The following is a 20,142-nucleotide window of genomic DNA, read 5'->3' as shown; positions in this document are numbered from 1 at the left end:
CCATCCACACCAACAGAAACCACTGGGCAGAGCTATGCTATAAGAATGTGTGTGGAACTTGGTTTTCATAGCTAAACCTTACTATGATAATCAAACTGCCAAAATGCCAAGGAAGGGTCTATTCACATCCAGGTATAGGCAGACACCTCTCTAGTGCATCTCCTGCGCCCACCCCTCTTAGGCTGAACTCCCACCAGCCTGGAGCAGAGCGCTCAGCCAGCCACACGACCCAGGAGCAGCTGTTGCAGAAGCGCTTCCTAAGGCGACCATCTTCCAGCAGGGGGCAGGCCTGAGCTGCCAGGGTGCTCACAGCTGACTCACAGCCACCTCTCGGAGCTCTGACTCAGCGTGGGTGGGCGGCTGAGCTGTGGGCGGCAGAGGGGGTTGGAGCAGGCTGTTCCCTTAGCATCTCCCCACACAAGGCTCAGCTGGAGGGACAGAAGAGGGGGAAGCCCAGCTGGGTGGGGGCTGGTCTCCACCGAGGCTATCGGTGCCAACTCTGCCTACCAGCCAGCACCAATCTCTCCAAGGTCAAGGCCTGCCATACGCACACCCTTGCCACCAAATCTACGCAGATTGCTGCTTCTGCCCTGCAGCACCACACTAAACTCCTGCCCTCCCCACTGACAGGACCAGTCTGAAAAGGCCTGAGAAAAGGTCTTGGTCCTCTTAAGTGGCAGCATTAGCCCAGCCATAAGGTCCGCCAGGTGGGACTCAAGACAATTATTGTAACAAGAGAAGTCAAAATAGCAGGTGAGAGTGGCATTCCGGCCTGACAGTGGGTTCTGCTGCTGTGATGGTGGAGGGGGCCGTTCCCTCCTCCCTCTCTGATCCTCTTCTCTCTCCTCCAAAGCGTCAAGTACTTTTCCTTCGGTTATGCAACATGCGCCTACCAGGGCTTCCTGCTCCCTGAACCTCCCCTGCACTCCAGGGTCCTCTGGGAAGTAGGGGGTGGGGCATGAGTCTTGTTGCCCCCACAGGAGCTGTGCTGGGAGGACTCCGGAGAGTCTTGGAGGAGGCTCAGCCTGGGTGTGAGCTCCTTCCCAGGCTTTAGAGAAGAGTGGTGGGACGAGGAGCAGGCGTACTCTGGGTCAGGAAGGAGTGGGCTGTTCTCCAGGAGAGGAACACACCTGCCAGTCATCCTATAGGGCTTAGCACTGGCCTCTCAGGTCCCACTCACGCCATCGCAGGCCATCAACTGTCTGGTACTGGGGCACTCTGGCCTTCAGGGCTGAGTAGTTCTTCCTATGACTCCTGTTCCTCTGGCACAGGGACACACACACACACACACACACACACACACACACACACACGCCTCAGCTTGGTGGCCAGCTAAGAACAGTCAAGGTTCTGAAGGCTAGGGTGGACCCTTGGCCACTGCCCGCTTCCAGAGACTTCTCAAAGACAGCAGCAGCCAAGGCTCAGCAGCAGAGTCTTACAAGGAGAGCTGAGAGCTGTGACAGGGGAGAGAAGAAAGGTGCCAATGATAATCTGCATCGTTTCGCTATCTCGGGACTTCAGAAAAGAGGCACCACTTGGAACGGTCACCTAGGACATCAGTATAAACCAGGCCACGAGGCCCCCTGGGTCTCCTTGCCCTGAGAACAGCACCTTCCAAACTGAGGCCTGAAACCAGCCCACCAGCAGCAGTTTCTGGGTTTGTAGGCTGCACATTACCTTTACAGAGGCTTTCAGCTCCCTGGGGTGCAGGGCACCGGTGTGGGACCCGGCCTCATTAGCAGGGTCTGGCAGCCTGTGAGTTAGGAGGGCGTGGCATTTTATTTTTAAGATCTCCATTTACTTATGCACCCCCAGGAATAAATGTAACCTCACAGGTCACACCTGTGCACCTAGGGGTGGTCCATGAAAGGGGGAGGGGGCAGAGCATCAGAGCAGTGCACTTAGAGGGACTTTAAAATCCCCAGGTGGGGGTGGGGCAGGAAGAGCCCTGGACCACATACCAGCCTGGGCTGGCATCATCAGCTTCAGCCTGACCTGGGAGAAGGCAAGCTCCAGCGCTGGTCCTACGGCAGCAGGCAGCAGCACAGCGAAGCCTGCCAGTGACACGCGGCTGCCAGTGACATGTGGCTGCCACTTCTGTCTAGGAATAACAACCGACTTCCCTGACCTCCTTTTCCAGGCCACCGACTCCTCACAGACAGCCCACAATTTTACCAGGAAGATCCTGGAAATCTGGACCAAGTGAAGTGTCGCCATGCAAGGGAGACAGCAGAGGACAGGGGATGGGTGGTGTCAGCCCTGCAGGTGTCCAGTCTCCTCATCCATGGAGTGAGCAGAGCACTCCAGTGTGGTGCAACGGCTACACTTTCTGGAGAGCAGAGTATAGAACATGACCTGAGCCTGCACTGCCAGTACCTTGGCATCGGGCCATTTAAAATGGCATGAAGCCTGTCCCCCAGTGGCCAGGTTCCTGCTGTCCCCACCCACCCCACATTGCCTCACAGCTCCTTGCTTAGCTGGGTGCTATGGAGACAGCACTATAGAAACGCCCAACTGAAAGCATTTAAGACCCACAGAAACAACGTTCCCACTTAGTCACCCAGCCTAAGCCCTGTAATCTCAGAAGACAGAGTGATTGGAAAGTGTGTCTCCTCTGCTCCAGAGCCAGCCGGTGACTCAGAGCAGGAAAGGACGTTCTAGAAAAATCCACTGACCACTGAGGCTCCCCCACAACTGTCAAACCCCTGGGCTGCCCAAGGTCCCCTCCAGCTTATGAATGAGTTCATGAGGCTTGGTCCCACTGTTAGCACTGTGGATAATGATTCCCAAGGAGGGAGACAACTCAGAAGCCCTACACTGTGCTGGGAGGGCGTGGGGGGAACAGCAAGAACCTCGAGTTCCATGTTGTCTGAAGTCACCGGGGACCTGAAGCCAAGGAAAGACCTTCTCCAGTCTGAAGGGCCTGGCACCCAGGGAAATGTAGGAGACAGCAGATGTTGCCCATGGATGGACAGGGTTGGTGTTTCTGTGATCAAAGGCTGGCAGATGGCAAGACTGGCTATTCTCCTTTACAAGGAGCACTGCTACACACTAAAATGTCCCCGAAAGTTAATGTGTCAGAAACTTAATCTTCAAAGCCATCTGCCAACGGAACCAGGTGGACTCAGCAAGGCCTGCCTCTGGGAGGCCCGGAGCTAGGTGTGCTTAGAGGTGTTCCCCGGGAGAGCATGAGCAGCTTCTTAAGGCCAGGACCTGGCAGTCTTCCTCATCTGACCATGTGATGCTGACCACGTGAGACCTCACTGGAGGCCAGGCCTGTACTTGGCTGTCTCTGCAATCCAGAGCTAACAAGACCTTCTGCCCTGTGTGCTGGGGTGAGGGCACATCGCCTGCACCACATCACACTCTGGGCGGGCCAGCCTCTGCTATTATATGCTGTGAAGATCTCAGCTCTGGTTATTTTGTGTTTGCTTTGTTAATTACACAGCCCTTTAAATAGAATGAATCTCTCCCTCTCTCAGGCCCTTAGAACAGGCAAATCCCACAAAGGGACACAAATGAAGACTCCAGAGGTGCCAAAGCCACTGGAGCGGCCCCTGTGTCACGGTGACTAGACACCCAGTTACCTAGTCTCAGGAATCCTTGTGGGAGTACAGTTAACATGGCATCAGCACCCTCTAAGGCAGGCACCTGCCCAGAACATGGACTACTTCCTCTTGTAAAACAGTCAGCCCATACCTGCTTCCCCTTTCGTGTCCTTTCAGAGAGGACCAAGGACAGCTTTCCTGCACAGACAACCTGGCATGTTCTCTGCCAACAGTAGGACCGTGTACAGACAGTGGGTCAGGCAGAGCCCACAGGGCCTTCCACAGGATCACATTGGTTTCAGAGTGACCTTGACTGGAGTGAGGCCTGCCTAGCCACTTTCAGCTGATTTTCTCTGGGCTCTTACCCTTTGGGGCTCCAGCATGAAGCTGTGCCTCAGCTGCCTCTCCCTTAGCACCCGGAGTGAGCACAAGGGTAGGGAGAGGCAAGCTGCTCTCCAAGCACAGACGCACCTAAGGGCATTGCATTGGCAGGCCCCCTTTCTATGTGTCCCAATGCCCCGCTTCCTCACACTCTACTCTGGAGGGTGAGGGCCGGTTAAGGGAGGAGATGGCAAGCCACACAGCAGGAAAAGCAAAGGCAGCGTGACACTCTCAGAAGACTGTCATTTGCAGACAGCCTCCTACCTGTGCCTGCCTGTCTTGTTCTAATAAGAGCTAGGTTGGGGGAGGAGTCAAATAGGACAAAACCAGAAAAAAAATCAGACTGGAGCACAATGGCATACCCAGCTCTACCCAGGGTGCTGGGTAAGGACTGCTCAGGAGCGACGTGGTGGAAGGGTGGGAGGGCGGCATCAGCACAGCCACCCAGTCTCTGCTTAGGCGTCCCCAGAACACCAGCTGGCTGGGCGGCTAGCTGCTACCATTACCAGAGGCCAGCATGACCACTCAGGTCCACCTCATCCCTGGGGGAGGGAGGAGGACAAAGGCTGACAGAAGACATCTAGGCATCTCTCATACACTGGGGCTGCTTTCCCCCACTTACCACAGGGTGGCTGAGTCACAGGCACCTCCTCCCCTGCCGTGAGAGGAAAGTGAGAGTCTGGTTTGCCCTAAAGCCTCAGTGTGGCTTTTACTTTTCATTCTCCAAGAGGATGACCTAAAGGGATGACCACATCCCTCAGTTTCTGAGCTTGGGACAGAGGCTACACCACAGCCATAGCATGTCCACTGCTCCCCAGGAGAGCACCTTTCCCGACTCACGTGTGCAGGTGCTTCCCGATGCCTGCCTGGCAACCCTGTGGTGACAGAATGTGTTGGAGGGGAGGCCATGTCAGGGCAGTACCCATGGGCTGTGAGAGATGGATCTCAGAACTTCCCTTTTCACATAAAATCACCCGTCCCAGTTAGTGCCCCAAGTGCTTCTAAGTTCCCATTCTCTGACCTATAATTAAAATTAGTTTTCTGTAGAACTCTCAACATGGAAGCTCAGTTCTGAGCAGTTCTTTTTTTTTTTTTTTTTTTTTGAGACAGGATTTCTCTGTATAGCCCTGGCTGTCCTGGAACTCACTTTGTAGACCAGGCTGGCCTCGAACTCAGAAATCCGCCTGCCTCTGCCTCCCGANGCCTGCCTCTGCCTCCCGAGTGCTGGGATTAAAGGTGTGCACCACCACGCCCGGCTCTCTGAGCAGTTCTTAATTGTGATTGGCTCAGTTCATCCCTGAGCCCAGGTAGACATCACCTGCAAACCTGGACAGCGCTGCCGCCGCCTGTCTCCTCCCTCTGGTTTGTCTGGCAACCTCACATCTCCCTAGCCCCAAGCCGAGCCATCTCCTACAACCTTGGTTTTCTGTGACCACCCTTCCAGTAAACAGGCTAGTTGTCCTCAGTCCAACTTGGGGCAAAGGTCTGGCCACTGTCCTAAGTGGTCCAGCCTCAGCAAAGCCCAGAAGCAGGAAGACAGTAGGGGAGGTCAGCACCCCAGAAGGCCTGTCACCGTGAGCTCCAGAGGCCCAGCCCCCTGATGTTCAGCAGCCCCGGGCTCTCCCTGTGAATTCCTTCCCAAGAACTTTGAGAATGCATCCCCACACTGCTGAGGAAGTGTCCAAGCACCAACCATTCTGTGGCCCTATTACCAACAGACCAGTGGGACCAGGTCTTGAGACATACTGTTCACTTCTCAGGGTCATGTGAGGAAGGGAACCATGTTCAATAAGCACAACCTAAGGGCAGCAATGTGCATACATGACTAAACCAGGGCTGCTGGGATTGAGTTAGCCAAATACACTCACCTCTTCCTCCAGTGGCAGCTGTTGTTAGGCTCCAGGCTTTGGAAAGGCCCACAGATCCCAAGTGGGGCCTCTGTGCCTGTCACAGGATGTCCTCCACAGCGATGTCCATTCTACCCTACATCTGACTTTCTGAACCATGGTTCACCATGGTCTGACCCTGCTTGGTTCCAGCCAAGCCAGAGGGGGCACAGAGTGGAGAAACCTCAGATGCACAGAAGGGAACCTCAAGGAAGCAGGAAAGAATTCTCCACACTCAGGCTGACCAGTGGTGGTGCCCCACACCTTTGATCCCAGCACTTGGGAGGCAAAGGCAGGTGAATCTCTGTGAGACAGAGGGACAGCCTAGTTTACAGAGCGAGTTCCAGGACAGTCAGGGCTACACAGAGAAACCCTGTCTCAAAAACAAACAAACACCCAAAGGCCAAACCAAACCAACCAACCAACCAAACAAAAATCAAACACATTCTTGCTACCCCAGGGTATGGGGTCAATTCCCATTTCTAACAGTTCCCAACTTCCTGGTTAACCATAAAGTAGTTCCAGGAGCTCTAAAAGAGCAGAGTCCCACCCTCACCCAAATAACAGACTGTGGGCACCTCTGCGAATGCTGCCAGTTATCCAGAGTTATCCAAATAACAGACTGTGGGCACCTCTGCTAACGCTGCCAGTTATCCAGAGGCCTAGTGGACAGAACATTCCAAGAGCCAGCAAAGACAAGCTCTACTATCTTCTCGGCTACTGAAGTCACCTCTGCAGGCTAGCCTGGGAGGAGTTAAGAAGTAGGGAACCATAGAAGGCAAAGGCTCTTTCTTAGTAACCAACACCTTGCCAGAGTCTTTAGATCCACAATAAACCATGTTGAGGCTAGCCTGGAGTGGTGGGGCCTGATCAGGAATTGGGCCACTGTGGAGGGTCCAGGCCTTGCAGAGGGAAGAGTGGGTTCAGTTCAGCTCCCCTTGAAGGGGAGGATGCTGCCATGCTGAAGGGCCTCAGGTCCCTGCTCAGCTGCCAGCAGCCACAGTCTATGCATAAACTACATGGAATCCCTGGACGAGTTCGTAAACCCTCAAAGGTGTAAGGTGAGAGACTCCAAGAATATCATTGCCTATGCTTGGGCATTAGAAATACCACTCTGGCCGGGCATGGTGGCGCACGCCTTTAATCCCAGCACTCGGGAGGCAGAGGCAGGTGGATTTCTGAGTTGGAGGCCAGCCTGGTCTACAAAGTGAGTTCCAGGACAGCCAGGGCTATACAGAGGAACCCTGTCTCGAAAAATCACAAAAAAAAAAAAAAAAAAAGAAATACCACTCTGGTGTTCTCTTGCTACTGTCAAGAAACAGTCTGGGGCTGGTGGTATTGCCGGCCTACACACAGCTGTATGGAGGAAGAACACAAGTTCAAGACTGGCCTGGGTTGCAGAGTGATTTAAGGTCAGCCTGTGCAACTTAGGAAAGTCATATTTAAACAGCAGCAGCAGCAGCAGCAGCAGCAGCAGCAACAGCAGCAAAAATAACAACAACAAGCCAGGCATGGTGGCACACGCCTTTAATCCCAGCACTCAGGAGGCGGAGGCAGGCAGATTTCTGAGTTCGAGGCCAGCCTGGTCTATAGAGTGAGTTCCAGGACAGCCAGGGCTACACAGAGAAACCCTGTCTCAAAAAAAAAACCCAAAAAACAAAAACTAAAAAACAAAACAAAACAAAACAAAAAACCCAAAAACCAAAAAAACAGAATAACATCTATCTATCGATATAGATGCATGGACAGATAGATATGCTCAGAGGTAAGGAACTTATTTACCATACATAAGACCCTAGGTCAATCTCTAATACTCCCCACCACACAGACACAGCTTGTCAACAACAGCAACAATTTTGTAAATCCAAACTGACACAACTGAGTAGGTTCCCACTAAGGAACCTGCCTCACGGTGTTCAAGACCAGAAGAATAAAGGAAGGACGGGAGGTGGGAGGTGGGGTGAGGGCTCCCCTAGAGAAACACACAACACAGACGTGAAACATGTTGCTTGCTAAGGCTCAAATGCTGTTTCCCACAGAGACAATGAAGAGGTCTGGAGAGGCAGAAAGGGGCTCCAAGAACAGTGGCACACGTATGCCAGAAGTGGGGTCCTCCTTGTCTATGCTCAGAGGGAAAAGCCAGGACAGATGGCTCAGTCTCACGAAGAGGGAAAACGAGGTTCAGAGAGGACCTGGAGGCTATACACAGGAGAGGATGGCCATCTTAGTGCCATCTGTGGCCATAATAAAGGCAAAGAGCTAAGTAAGAGCCCTGGGGTTGGGGCTGGGGCAGAGAAGGGTCTGGCAGAGATATGCAACCATGCTCTGGGAGAGAGAAAGCCAGGAGGCACGCACACCCGGGGCACGATCACAGCCATGGCACTTGCTTGTGCCCTCTCCAGCCACTTGCCCTGGGCTCTCCACATAGCACCGACTCTGAGGCCACCACTGTCTGATCGCCCGGAGCCCAGGGCCATGCTTTCCCACTGTTTCAGTCAACTGAGGTTGGCCAGGCAACACTGGCAACAGTGTCACTATCCTTCCCCAGTGCGGTAGCATCTGCTCTGAACTATAAGGACACATATTGGGAGGGCATAAGCACTCTCATCCTGTCAGAGCTAAGTGAGCTAAGTGACATACTCAGTCATGGAAGCCTGAGGTGGGCATCTGGGTTTGGGGTTTCTCATGTTTTACTATGTGAGATACTGTCATACCATCAGGATGACTCTACTGCCAAACATTCTGTGCTCAGTGCCTACAATATCCTCACAGGCAACAGGAGTCACCTTCCACAGGTGTGAAACAGAGTGACAAACTCACGCTCAACATGGACAGACCTTAAGAGCATGCCCAGTGCAAGAAGCCATACTCAAATCCCACGGTGTGACTCAGCCACAGCTGATGTCTAGAACATGAAGATCTATAGAGACAGAAAGCAGGTAGGTGTTCCTAGGAAGGGAGAGTAGGTGACAGGGGTGGGGAGTCGGAGCAGATGGGGGTGAACACGGCTGTATACGAGATTCTTCTTGGTCGGTAAACTGTTGCAGACTGCTTGTGTGATGGTTGTACAGTTCTACAGCCATACGGAAGCCCACTGTGTTTCAGTGTGTTCTGTAGTGTAATGAGCAAATAAGGCTCTTACTAGAGGGAAACTAGATGAGCCAGCTCCTACCATTGGGCACTAAACTGGGGCCCAGAAGGTTTCCTCTAGGTTGTGTACTGGCGCATGGAAATCCCTCCTGCATGGCCCATATCTGCTGCCCAGGTCTTCTGAGAGCAAAACCACAAAAGGCAGCAACAGCTGGACACTGTCTGGTATGCACCTGTGCCTCAATCCTGCAGCTCATCTGAGGAACCTATTCAAGAACAGCTCAAGATGGTTCAGAGCAGCCCTCTGTGACAGACTCGGCCTGTGCGTGTCTGTCCTTGCAGGCAGCCATACAGTTGGCTGTTACAAAGGACTAAAGGAGGCTGGGAGATAGCTTTGTTGTTGAAGGGTTTGCCTTGAAAGTATGAAGACCTGAGTCCCTGCCCCAGAACCCATATTTAAAAAACAAAAACAAGGGGCTGGAGAGATGGCTCAGCGACTAAGAGCACTGACTGCTCTTCCAGAGGTCCTGAGTTTAATTCCCAGCGGCCACATGGTGGCTCACAACCATCTGTAATGGAATCCGATGCCCCCCTGGGATGTGTCTGAAGACAGCGACAGTGCAAGCATATATATATAAAATAAATAAATCTTTATAAACAAAACAAAATAATAACAACATAAAGCCCCTGAGTGTGGTGGTCTGCACTGGTAATCCCAGCTCCTGAGGAGGCAAAGACAGGCTTCCTGAGGCTCACTGGCCAGTCAGCCTAACCTACTTGGCAAAGCTCCAAGTCAGCCACACTCTCAGAAAGAAGGTCAAAAAGCCTAAGGAGAAATGACACGTGTGTGTGCCTGCACATATATGTACCTCCACATACACAAACATGCATAGATATGATCAAACAAAGACCCTAGACTCAGAAAAATATGTTTGAGGTGGGGAAGACACACTGTTGCCCCTTAGCAGAAGTTGTACGTATAAGACAGCAGTGGCCAGGGTGGTAGGGTCTCCTGCTATTGCAATAACTTAACATGCTGTCCAGGCCCGTTCTCTCCTACAGGGCAACTGGGTTCACGGCAGGATCCCCTGCAGGCCTATGACATCCCCTATCAAGCCTGCATGTGCTTAGAAAGGACTCTTCTAGGCCATCATGAAGCTGCTGACTGGCTTAGTTACGATCAAAGGAGTACAACTTGGTGTTCTCCTCCTCGGCCCTTCCCACTCTCCTGAGTCCCCGTGGGAAGCTAGGGCACCACAGGCACAGACGATGTTACAGAGAAGATACAGACCCTGGAGCCACACTTTGTCCTCTCCAGGCCCTGTGGCTAAATTTTCTGGTGTCTCCTCCACAAACACTGGGCAGCCTGTAAGATCCCTTTTTATCTGTGTCCCTAGGGCTACAAGAGTAGGTGAGGGGTTTCTAGGCCTACTCAGCATAAGGACACTGCCCATGGTTCTGATATAAGCGTCAGTCTGGCCACAATATCCTAACTCGATCAGCATGCAGCGCTGTAGTGCTCAGAAGCCTCCCGAGCCATCTGCCATAGTTGACTGTGACTGGCCAGCCTGGGGTAGGCAATCACAGGCTGATCGGAATAGAGCCAGTCTGGGGTCTGGCTCTGGGCAGGAATCCAGAGGGACAGGGAGGACTTAGTCTGAGCCTCTTGTCAGTAGCCAAACACCATTCCAGCATCTTTGCTGAGTGAGCTAACCAGCCCTCTACTCAAGGACATGGGGACTCATTCCAGAAATCCAGCCCTGCTCTGCCATGCCACACCTGGAAGCTCCCCCCTCCTTTGACAGACACACGGTAAGCACACAGGTAGACGGGGAGGCCTTTCCTTACTGAGAGAGGGCATGCGGTCACAGTTAGACTTGAAGCTCCTGTGTGCAGTCAGGAGCAGACCTACCTGCAGCTCCTTGTCTGAGTACTTCTGAGGGTTCTTACTCCCTTGGCTCTTCTTTCGGAGCTTCTTCAGCTCAGCCTGACACTTGTCCAGGGCGTCCCCTTTGCTCCTCTGTTCTGTTTGGTATTTCTTCAGCGCAGCCTGGAGACCCAGGATACAACCACGGGGGCCCATGAGCATCACAGGCAGCCCATGAGCCCTCCCCAGTCCTCCCCACTCCCCAGCCACAGCAGGCTCCAGCTGGCCAGACTGAGGCAGGGGGTCACAGCTGCAGACCTCCTCGTCTTCCTGACAGATCCCCAATCTCTAAGACCAAAATTAGACCTGGGAAGCGGCCTGGCTTCATTCCTTGCCCCTAACAGTAGGCACAAAGCCATAAACTCATGTGGCGAATACTACAGTAGCTTTGGCTAACAGGCAAGGATAGTAAGGCATGAACAGGGGACTCATGTGGGTTTTACAGAAAAAGCCAAGTCATCAGCTATATGACAAGTGGCTGAGAGGCAGGGAGCTGCACATGGAACATCAGATGCAATGGGTTCTTCTCTAGGCCACTAGCATGGAAGCCTAGAGGGAAAAATAATCCTTCAGGCCTATGAGACAGATCTCCAGGCAGAGGCAGGGGCAGGCTTGTCAATGGTGGCCCAGCAGGTATGGCACAGGGTGTACTTACACTTAGATACCTGGAGTCCAGCTCTACTTTCTGCTCCAGCTGCGTGAGCAGCTCATTGTGAAAAGACTTCAGCTGGACACAGGGAGGAAACAGACGGTTAGGCAGCTCTAAGGCATGGTACAAGAGACGGGAGCAGAGCCAGCCTGGACATTGGTACCAGGAGGCTCCTAAGGGTGAGGACTGGACAAAAGTGTTAAATAATCAAGTCTGTCAGAGTCTTGACATCCTACTTCCCACCACCCTCCCTTTGCTGGATCATTCAGGCAAGGGCTAAAGGAGCTGGGCCAGAATCCAGGTGAATATCTGACTTTGCCACCCATCAGAATTGGGACCTGGCTAGGGCTATCACTAAGGCACAGGGGATTCTTCTATGGAGCCACCTCTCACTAACGCATCGCAGGTCCCTGTGGTCAACTGAGCATTAGACCCTGGCTCCCTTTCTTTTTACAGGGCCGGAGATCATAAGTCATCTTCCCAGGGGATCACCGTGGCTGGTGTGACCTGCATGGCCATGGAAGTCCCAAATGGACACACAGCCGCAGCACACAGCCAGTCTTCTTCAACTGACACCTGATTCCCTGCTCACCTATGTCTGCTCCTTGAACCCAAGGATGAGGTTCCACAGGCCAAACTCACCATCTCTTCCAGCTGGTTCTGGATCTGCCGGTGGACTTCGGCCATCTGGAAGAGGACGTCCCCTGGAGGAAAGAAAGTGGGTTAGATATTTCCAATCACTGTGCCCACACCAGGGCTAAATACTGGACACCACAGACATTCTGTGACTCTAGACAGAGGAGACAAAGCCAGATGGGAAGGGAAGGAGGAACAGAAAAGTCTAAAATGATGATTGATTTGTGACTAAGTTAGAGTGCCCGGTGTCCTGTGGGAGCGCTAATGTCCAGAGTGAAGCATATGCTCAGGACAGACATTGCTTAGGATAGACATGTGATAGACATGTGACAGACATGTGATAGAAAAACCTGTGCAGATGGGCTCTTACCTCAGCACACCTCTGAGAACAAGCACCTACACAGACCTCACACTCATTCAGACACCAGCTAGCCAATGATGTCCTGAGCCCCACACCAGAGCAAAAACACCTCCTGGCATAGGACACAGGGAACTACTGTCTCTGACCCAAGGCCTCACTGCCAGATTCCATAAGAAAAGAAGTTACAGCTGACTGGCATTCTGGGCCCAGCTCCTCATCTGGCTCCAGCCTCTGGAGGATGAAGTGGTCTCAGAGCCACTTGCTTTGGCAGAGTGGGCCCTTTTCCCAGTGGTGTTCCAGTGACTCTGGAATCAGCGGGGCTGGTGAGCCTGGAATGGCTGGCAGGAAGGAGGACTGTTGCTTTGGACCAGCTTCAGTGGCCACAGAGCACTGGTCATGGGCGTGGCATGGGCGTGGCTCTGGCACCATATTTCTCAGCACATGAGCACTTCAGGGGCCCTGCTGTGCCCTAGCCTACCTGTGAAGAGACGCTAAGACAACATAGGCTCAGCAGCTCAGCAGTCAACGCCATCTCAGCTTTTTCGGCCTGGGTATCACCTAGCTCATTCCCACTTGCCTCTGGCACTCACTCCAGGCTGGACTAATGTCCGCTGTTTTCCAATGTTGGGCTGAGCTGAGCCTCCAGCAGTCTGCAAAGTCATCACTAAGCTGCCACACACCCACATCCTGCTTCTGACAAGTATACAGCAGAGAGAGAGGCAAAGGAAGAGCCCTGAGGACCCAGGGCCAAGCACACTGTTTTCAGTTCAGCAGTGACTAAATCAGATCCCAGCACCTGCCTCCCACTCCATGCCTAGAGATGAGGCTGAAGGGTCGTGGTTAGCTGCCTTGCTGTGTTCGTGACTCACAGTGTACCCTCCTGTTGTCAACTGAGCATGAGACCCTAGTTCCTCTTCTTCTTCCAGGGCCCTGAGACCTCGAGTTATGTTCAGGGTCTCATGCTTAGTCGCCACAGGGGGCACGTAATGGGTCAGGTACACGAGGCACCTAAGACAGTAAGCCTGCCTGCCCTCTCTGCCGCAGGCCCGCCTCATCTGTAGAGTAAACGCCCTCATTCCCTCCTATGTGGAGAAACCCCCGCAGTCTCGCTCTACTTACTGGGTTGGCAGCTCTGTTAACTCCTTTTGAGGAGTCCCAGACACTGGCTAGTACTGTGGATGTAAACGAGAAGGAGAGCCTGTGTCTGGAAGCTGGAGTATGTATGTGCTGCTAAGCAGCCCCCCGGAGTCCTTTCAGATGCAGGACTTTGCTCCCGAGGAGCCCTCCTTCTGGCACCCACTATCACCAGCTAGACACCAAGAGAAATCCTCTGACAGCTTTCCTCTCGGGCCTCAGCTTCCCTCTGGGAGTTCACCTGGGACCCATGGAGGTCAGATTCTTTGGAACGCTCTTAGTCCCAAAAGTTGTTGTCTTAATAGCAATGATCACAGGGACCCTGACCCTTGCAAGGCTATGCCAGCCAAACGGCCCCAGTCAGCAGAAAAGAACTCTCCAAGCCAGCAGGGTGGTCAGGCTTGCCCTGCCAGCCCCACCCTGCTTGCCCACCACCTCCCTGCAGTTCATCCTCTGTGGTCAAAGGGCGAACTCAACAGCTGCCTGGAGCTTTGTACAGACCATCTAACTTACCTGGAAACATGTACCTGTGGCTGCCAGGGCTAACCCTCAGCACAGCTATCTGCCTACCACCCTGCCCAAGAATCTGTGACCACAGGCCCAACACCACACCCCTGTAACACAAGGGTAAAATAGTCCCCCCAGAAACTGAACTCCTAGAGATGAAAGGGCTGTCATATGGCCAATAGGAAGCTGTGACCACAAAGTCAGTGACAACCTACACACAGAGAGACAGGGCAAATAGCCTCTGGTTGGCCAGGTCCCTCTGAAAAGGATGGAAGTCCCATTCGTAGCACATTCTAGATCTGGACTCTAATGTGCTTGAAGGGGCTGAGGCAGCAATTAACGTGAAGGAGTCTGGCCTCCAAGAGCACCTACACTCATGGGCACAAACACCATAAATAAAAATAAAAAGACTAAGAAGCAGAGACGAGTGGGTGAGGCCAGTGTAAAGAGGAAGGCCACAGGCACAGGCACTGTCCCCATGAGGAAAGGCCCTGGTCACCACTGACACACATGCACAGCCATGCTGACTTTCAGCTGTCAGGGTAGTGTCACTCATGCTCTTTACAGGGCTCACAGGAAACCCAAAGTCACAGATCAGAGTTTTCTACACTCAGACCAGAAGCCACTAGCACGCAAGTCAGAAGGACAGCCATGTGAATGAGTGGCAGATCCCAGGATCCTCTGTGCTTTTCTGCATCTGTAAGTTCTGTAGGATGGAAACCCACTGCCCCGTGACAAGGGAGTGCCCAAGGAGGCTCTCTGGGCTTTGTTTGACCACACTCCCATGGCTCACAGGGTCTTGGATCCACCTTCTGGCTCTCGAAGCCCCCACACCTGGGAACGGATTATAATTTTACCCAAGTGGAAAGCAGGTGACCACAATGGGCCCAAAGTCTGCCCTGGGCAGGGGAACCCACTGGAGTCCTCGGCAGCACTGCACTACTCTCTCAGCTCTGGAGTATATCCACTCATCCTGCCTGAGGACAATACCCATAAAACCAACTCCTCAGAAGGGCTACAGGGCCTACAAGAGGAGGGATGGGGCAGCAGTGACTAGACAAAGTATGCACTTAGCTAGCAGTCTCTCTATAGGTTGGTGCTCTGACCACATTCTCTAGGCCCAGAATTACAAGTTAATGTCAAAACTGAACCGAAAACATTCCCCTACCCACAAAAGCAGCACATGCCAACTCAAGAAGAGTAGAAACTGGTATGGTCCGGCAGTGGTGCCCAGGGCGTGCCTAGTCCTCACAGGTTTCTGTTCTGGTGATAGGTGTCAGACCCCAAGGACAGCGGCTACCATTCCACGTGGGCTGTGCCAACCCTCAGACACAGAGCAGTGTGTAGCTAGCTCAGAGCCCCAGCTGCGTAGCCTGTCCCCAGACCTTATGGGTATACACAGGGGAGGGGGAGGGGAGCACACTGAGGCAAAGGCAGAGAACAGGGTGTGTATGTGTCTGTGTGTGAGTGCACGCACGTGGAGTTCTGGGCTGGCTGCAAGCTGGTGCTGTGCAGGATCAGCCCACATGGTGAAGTTTTAAACTGCATTTTACAAGCAGCTGCAGGAAGACACGTGCAGTGGAGCTTGGGCGTGCACAGCCGCCAGCACTAAACCCCTGCGGTGCCATGGCCACAGCATGCAGGAGAATACTGGCACACCTACCCACCCTGAGCACCCCCTCTGCAGACGAGGAGACCTCTGGCCAGGGGCACTGACTTTTGCCAGAAGCTACAAGAAGTTTTGTTCACTGGCCAGCAGGTGCAGAGAAGGAGAGGCTGGGCCCTCATGGTGGACTCCATGACCTCCCAGCTTCTCCTCTTGGAAGATCCTCCCAGGTGTACTGTGCTGACAGAAAAGGTTTACTTCATTTTATTAAAAAAAAAAAAAATGTTTTGTTTTGTTTTGTTTTTTTTAATGGAGACACGGTTTCTTTGTGTAAAAGCCCAGCCTGTCCTGGAGCTCACTTTGTAGAGGCTGGCTTCGAACTTGGAGATACGCCTGCCTGGGCCTCCCAAGTGCTGGGATTAAAGGTGTGTGCCATCACCACCGGTTTAAGGTTTTTATTTTTACTTATGGTGTTTGTGCACATGAGTGTAGGTGCTCTTGGAGGCCAGAAGAGGTCGTCAGGTCCCCCTGAGGAGAGTTACAGGCAGCTGTTTGCTGCTGACATGGGTGCTAGGAAGGAACCAAACTTGGGTCTTCTGTAACAACAGCATGCACTCTTAACCACTGAGCTGTCTCTCTAGCCCCAGGAAGAGGCTTTTTAACCAGCCTCAGCCAGGGCCCAATCCACCCATCCCCTGGGGACCTAGAGCTCTTAGGCCACAGCCCAGGTGGGCCCTAAACTTGAAAAACCGGATCAGATTGGGAAAGAAGGCCCAGTGTGCCAGAGCAAACAGTGAACAAGGGTGGGTAAATCTTTACAGACAGCTGCCACCTGATGAGCTTCTCCAGGGAGTGGAGTATCAACAGGGGTGACTGGCAGTAGGTGGCCCATCCCAGGGAGTTGACATGAGAGATCCCAGAGGGAGGGGCAGAAGCCCCAGGCACACCAAGGCAGTGAGTCAGCCTTAGCCCATCAGAGTGAAAAAGCCTTAACTCAGGAGGGTGAGGATGGGGCTGGGGACAGGAGAGTTCCAGGCCCCAGAATATTTGGGAACTAATACTGGGAAGTAAGGAAGAGACCCTCCCCCGCAAAGTACACGTGGGTCCCAGGGACAATATGTGACATTTGGGACAAAAGTATAAAAACACAGGCACACACAGCAGGAGACCACGCCCTCCTCAACTTCTACCAACTTACATGAGTCAAGTCACTGAAAGGTCAGCCACCAGTGAGTCACATTGCATGTCACCCTAACGTCTCAGTTTTAAAGATTTCTGGTGCTATTAGTAACCTGGCTTCACGTTTGGAGGGTTAGTGTGCAACTCTGTTTACGTGGAAATGTAACCCTTCTTGGGGGGAAATTCAGGGACTGAGGTACATTTACAATGTCCATCTGTGCTGCAGCAGAGGCTGGAGTCCTGCTCCCCCCTTCCTTCCTTTTTGTTTTTGTTTTGTTTCTCTGAGATAGGATCTCACTTATTTCAGGTTGGCCCCAGGGTCAAACTCACTACATAGCTTTAGAGAGCCTTGAACTCCTGAGCTTCCTGCTTCTGCCTCCTGAGTCCTGGGACCACAGGTGTGCACCACCACACCCACCACACCCAGCAGACTCCCTTTCCATACACAACACTCCGCGGGTGGAGAGACCGTGTACCTAGGCTGTTTGCCTGCTTCCTCTCCATGGCAAGTCCATTTCTTCACTGACATCTTTGGTTATTCTGGTGCACACTGCAGACTATCTCTGAGATATGTATATCTGAGAGCTGATATATCCAGTATATCCAGATTTGTAGACTGATCAACTGTTGGATTCTTGGACCTTTCATTGGTACACAGTCATTTTTGGACAAAGTGGACCACAGCCTGTAAGTCATTCTAACATATATATATATATATATTATTCATTCTATACTTTCTGTTACTCTAATCCCCACCCCCTGGCACCAGCCTCTGTCCTCTGCAGTGTTACTATTGCTGTGATGAGGCATCATGTCCAAAAGCAGTTTTGGGTTACTCTGGCTTACACTTCTATATCATCAAAGGAAGTCTAAGCCTGAGTTCATTATCAAGTCAGGACAGAAACTAAAGCAGGCAGGAACCTGGAGGCAGGAGTTGATACAGAGGCCGTGGAGGAGTGTTACTTTTTGACTTATTCTTCATAGCTTCGTCAGTCTGATGTTTTATAGAACCCTGGACCATCAGCCCAGGGTTGGCACCATCCACAACGGGTTAGGCCCTCCCTCATCAATCCCTAATTTAAAAAGCGCTCCACAGGCTTGCCGACAGCATGACCTTATGGGGGCATTTTCTCAATCGAGTACTCGCCTCTGAGATGACTACATGTGTGTCGAGTTCACATAAAACTATGCAGCACAACTGTTTGTGGGTTCGTGACAGCCTTAAGTACAACCTGAACACGATTGGCCTTCCTGCTGTACACTCTTTTTAACATTCTGTGTATGTGTGTTGGATGAGTGTATCTGTATCTGTGCATCACATGTGTGCTGGTGCAGTGGGGGCCAGAACTGGCTCTTGAATCTACTAGAGCCGGAGTCGTGGATGATTGTGAGTGGCCATGTGGGTGCTGAGAACCAAACAAGGTCTCCTGGAAGAGCAGCCAGTGTTCCAAACCTCCAAGATACTCCCACATGGCAAGTGCCCCAGTAATGGCATGGCAAATGCACATAATTGTTACTGTTTTAAGAACTTCTGGAAAGTAGAGAGCTGAGAGGGCAGGCAGCCCATGCAGCGGCAGATCTCTGGGGTCTCCATCTAAAGTCGTGTACTTACAACCATCCCAATGACATATGAGAGGGCCTGTGTGGATGTTCAGAAAAGCCATGGAGGCTGGGAACAGGACAGCAGGGGGGATGGGAGGGAAGTGCAGCCATGGAGAAGGGGCAGGGCATGGGTTCTGGGGATGCCTGTGGCCTCCATGGCAGAGGCCTCAGGCAGCAGCAGTGGGACCCACCTTGCTGCTCCTCCCAGTTTTAAACCCAGCCTCGGTGCAGACCTCGCCTTCCACTTGAACTTGGCAAGTACCAGGAAGTCTCCTGGGACACAGAGTGCTAGCAGTGGGGACTCAACCGTGCCATTGACTACAACTGTGGGTGAATCCTGGGCAGGCTGGTTCTGCAGCCACTCCCAGGGGCTGCCAGAAACTGTTGGGTCAATGTGGTAGGAGGTTGCCTGGAGATCAAAAGTGGGATGCCATGGCTTTGTTGGCTCTTTTTGTGTCTGAGGGAAGACAGGGCATACACTCTTCCCACCCCACCCTCTCTAGTCTATGGGAAAGTTGCAAATGCAGTTGGGTTCCAGATCCCGACAAGCAGCTGAGGTACATATTTAATATACCAAAGTGGACCTGGTCTCCAGGTTCTCCCAGCATTCTCAGCCCCTACCTGTAACAGAGCATATCCTACCCCTCTATGCTGAACTTTCAAACCATGGCTTCCTCTCACCTCCTGGTCCTTCACTATGTAATCCCTCCCTCCCTCCCTCCCTTTCTCTCTCTCTTCCCCTCCCCTTCTATGATGACTTCAATGCCCACCCCCTCATGTGAACTTGACAGAGAGCTACCCTCAATAAATCTGCCTTTAATCGAGCAATGATGGCTCACGCCTTTAATCCCAGCACTTCGGAGGCAGAGACAGGATTTCTGAATTGGAGGCCAGCCTGGTCTACAGAGTGAGTTCCAGGACAACCAGGGCTACACAGAGAAACCGTGTCTCTGACAAACTGAGTTTGACTCTGTACCATATGGTACAAGGAGATAAAAATCTGGCAAGTTGTCCTCTGACACCACCCCATCACCACCATAAGCACAAATATAAATAAAAATGTAATAAAATAATTAAAGCATCCAGTCTTACTCCTTCCTCCCCAGAAACTATAGTGTTCTTATAATGTGCAGATGACAAGATGTTTAAGGGAAGAAAGAACCTGAGAGACCGAAAGTGGCAGAAAACTAGAGTGTAGACCTGGCCTGGGCTCAGTGCACTGAGCAGCCTCCTGCAGATATGCTGAGGCATGAAAGACCAGACTCCACCCAAGGCCCTTCAGGCCCCAGGTGAACCCCAGGTGAAGGGCCCCTGATCCGACATGGAGAGGGAATGACATTTTCATAGATCTGAGCTTGAAAGGGGGAACATTCGACCAGTAAGATGGCTCTGTGGGTAAAAGCACTTGCTGCGAAGTTAAGTACAGTGACCTAAGTTTAATCCCCAGAGCCCATATAGTGGTCCATTGCCTACCTGCTGAATGAAACTGTCCCCATGCAGAAATGGGCAGCCTGCATAATAGACCTCAACTACAGGGTTCGTAGGAAAGGGCTACAGGCCCTGACAGACAGCAAGTGTCCAAGCAATGCCTGGTTGCCAGAGTTATTAGGACTAGGTCTCCCAACGCTGGCAAGGC

The 20,142-nt window shown here is 52.4% G+C and overlaps 1 protein-coding gene across 6 annotated transcripts in view; it reads right to left on the bottom strand.

Moving 5' to 3' along the window:
• Window positions 1-20,142, bottom strand: part of Baiap2 (BAI1 associated protein 2) — a 64,235-nt gene that overhangs the window by 14,706 nt on the left and 29,387 nt on the right. For all 6 annotated transcript variants that reach the window (XM_021211613.2, XM_021211615.2, XM_029546686.1 and 3 more), the window contains exons 4-6: window positions 12,124-12,185; window positions 11,488-11,559; window positions 10,818-10,955 (exon numbers count right to left, since the gene is read on the bottom strand). In XM_021211613.2, coding sequence (XP_021067272.1) covers window positions 10,818-10,955; window positions 11,488-11,559; window positions 12,124-12,185 — 272 coding nt within the window. The remainder of the gene's footprint in view (window positions 1-10,817; window positions 10,956-11,487; window positions 11,560-12,123; window positions 12,186-20,142) is intronic.

Source organism: Mus pahari, chromosome 14 (genome assembly GCF_900095145.1).
Source record: "Mus pahari chromosome 14, PAHARI_EIJ_v1.1, whole genome shotgun sequence".
Classification (NCBI taxonomy): Eukaryota; Metazoa; Chordata; class Mammalia; order Rodentia; family Muridae; genus Mus; species Mus pahari.
Note: the sequence above shows the minus strand (reverse complement) of the source record. Positions and strands in the feature narration are given on the sequence as shown.